The following is a 1399-nucleotide window of genomic DNA, read 5'->3' as shown; positions in this document are numbered from 1 at the left end:
CTACTTAGTCCTAATTCCTTCAAACATAGTCCTAATTGGTTTGGCCCTAACATCAAGGATCATTTTGTTGAAAACCTCACTAAGGTTGTTCACAACAAGATCAGTTTTGCAATTGTAATCCATTGCAGACCTACACCAAGTCTCCTTTGGAATTTTCTTAAGCCACTTCCAGGCATCCTCACACTCTGCTTTAAGCTCTGCCATTGCTAATTCATGGCCATGTTTGGTGAATGAGTAGCTGGCCTGATCTACTAGCTTCTTTAGTTCTGCTCCTCTGAAACCAGCTGACTGAAAATTTGCATATATGTGCCTGAGGCAGTATCTTTGAGGGGAATCAGGTAACACCTCATTTATAGCCTTAAGAAGACCCTGATTGTAAATTAATAACCATGGTCATGAACAAAAAGAAATAAAGCTAGTAATAACAATATATATCTGAACTACTGGCTAAGATAGGGTGCATACCTTTTGCCTGTCAGAAATAATGTTGTAGGTTCCAAATTTGCTTCCACTTCCAATGCAACATCTTAGCTGGGTTAGGAACCATGTCCAACTCTCTGAATCTTCCTTATCAACCGCACCAAAGGCTATGGGGTAGATGTTGTTGTTGCCATCTCTTCCTGTGGCTGCAAGAATTTGCTGTCCAGTGGTTAGCTTGATGAAGCAACCATCAAGCCCTGCATCCATTCCCAAATTAGCTACCATAAATTTATCAACAAGATATTTTGAACAAAATGCAGTTATAGATTTACCTATAAAGGGCCTGCAACCATTAAGAAATCCTTGCTTTGATGCATGCAAGCAGTAGAACATGTACTTAAATCTAGGAGTTGGTGCAGGGTTTTCTGGGTCCTCAAATGTTGTAACTATACACCTGCTACCAGGGATTGTATCAAGAACTGCTTGTAGGTAGTCCCTCAGTCTATAGTACTGCTCCTTCTGGTCACCTTGTACAACCTTAATAGCCTTCCTCCTTGCCCTATAGGCCACACTCTTTGATACATCAACTGAAAACTTGACTTTGTTGTTTTTAATAAGTGCATCCACAGGTGCTCTAGGATCTGCTCTAAGAGAAGGCTCAACTGCTTTGGAAAGCCACTTAGTAGTAACCTTTGTGTTCTCTGCTGATGCTGGACAAGTGTGCTCCATGTTACACTTCTTAATGCAAAATGTTCTTTCATGAGCTATCCTGGAGGCACGCATGTAAAATTCACATCCATGCTCTCTCTGTGAACACCAAACAATAATTCTTGTTGGAGTGTTCCTATGGCAGTGAAAAGACCTCAAAGTCCTTATATGAAAATCTCTTAATGCTTCTCTGAACTGGTAAACACTATCAAAACACAAGCTCTTGCACAAGGGTAAATGTGATTGGGAATTGAGGGGTCAAAATATACCC

General features: G+C 40.6%; 1 protein-coding gene across 1 annotated transcript; it reads right to left on the bottom strand.

Annotated features, from left to right (window-relative positions):
- Positions 1-1149, bottom strand: LOC141041342 (uncharacterized). The gene is made up of 2 exons (XM_073507481.1): positions 466-1149; positions 1-369 (listed from the first exon to the last, which is right to left on the bottom strand). Exons 1-2 carry the CDS (start codon positions 1147-1149, stop codon positions 1-3), a joined length of 1053 nt encoding a protein of 350 aa, XP_073363582.1.
- Positions 1150-1399: the final 250 nt, after the last annotated feature.

This window comes from Aegilops tauschii, chromosome 2 (genome assembly GCF_002575655.3).
Source record: "Aegilops tauschii subsp. strangulata cultivar AL8/78 chromosome 2, Aet v6.0, whole genome shotgun sequence".
In the NCBI taxonomy this organism is placed as follows: domain Eukaryota; kingdom Viridiplantae; phylum Streptophyta; class Magnoliopsida; order Poales; family Poaceae; genus Aegilops; species Aegilops tauschii.
This window is presented reverse-complemented; position numbering and strand designations above follow the sequence as displayed.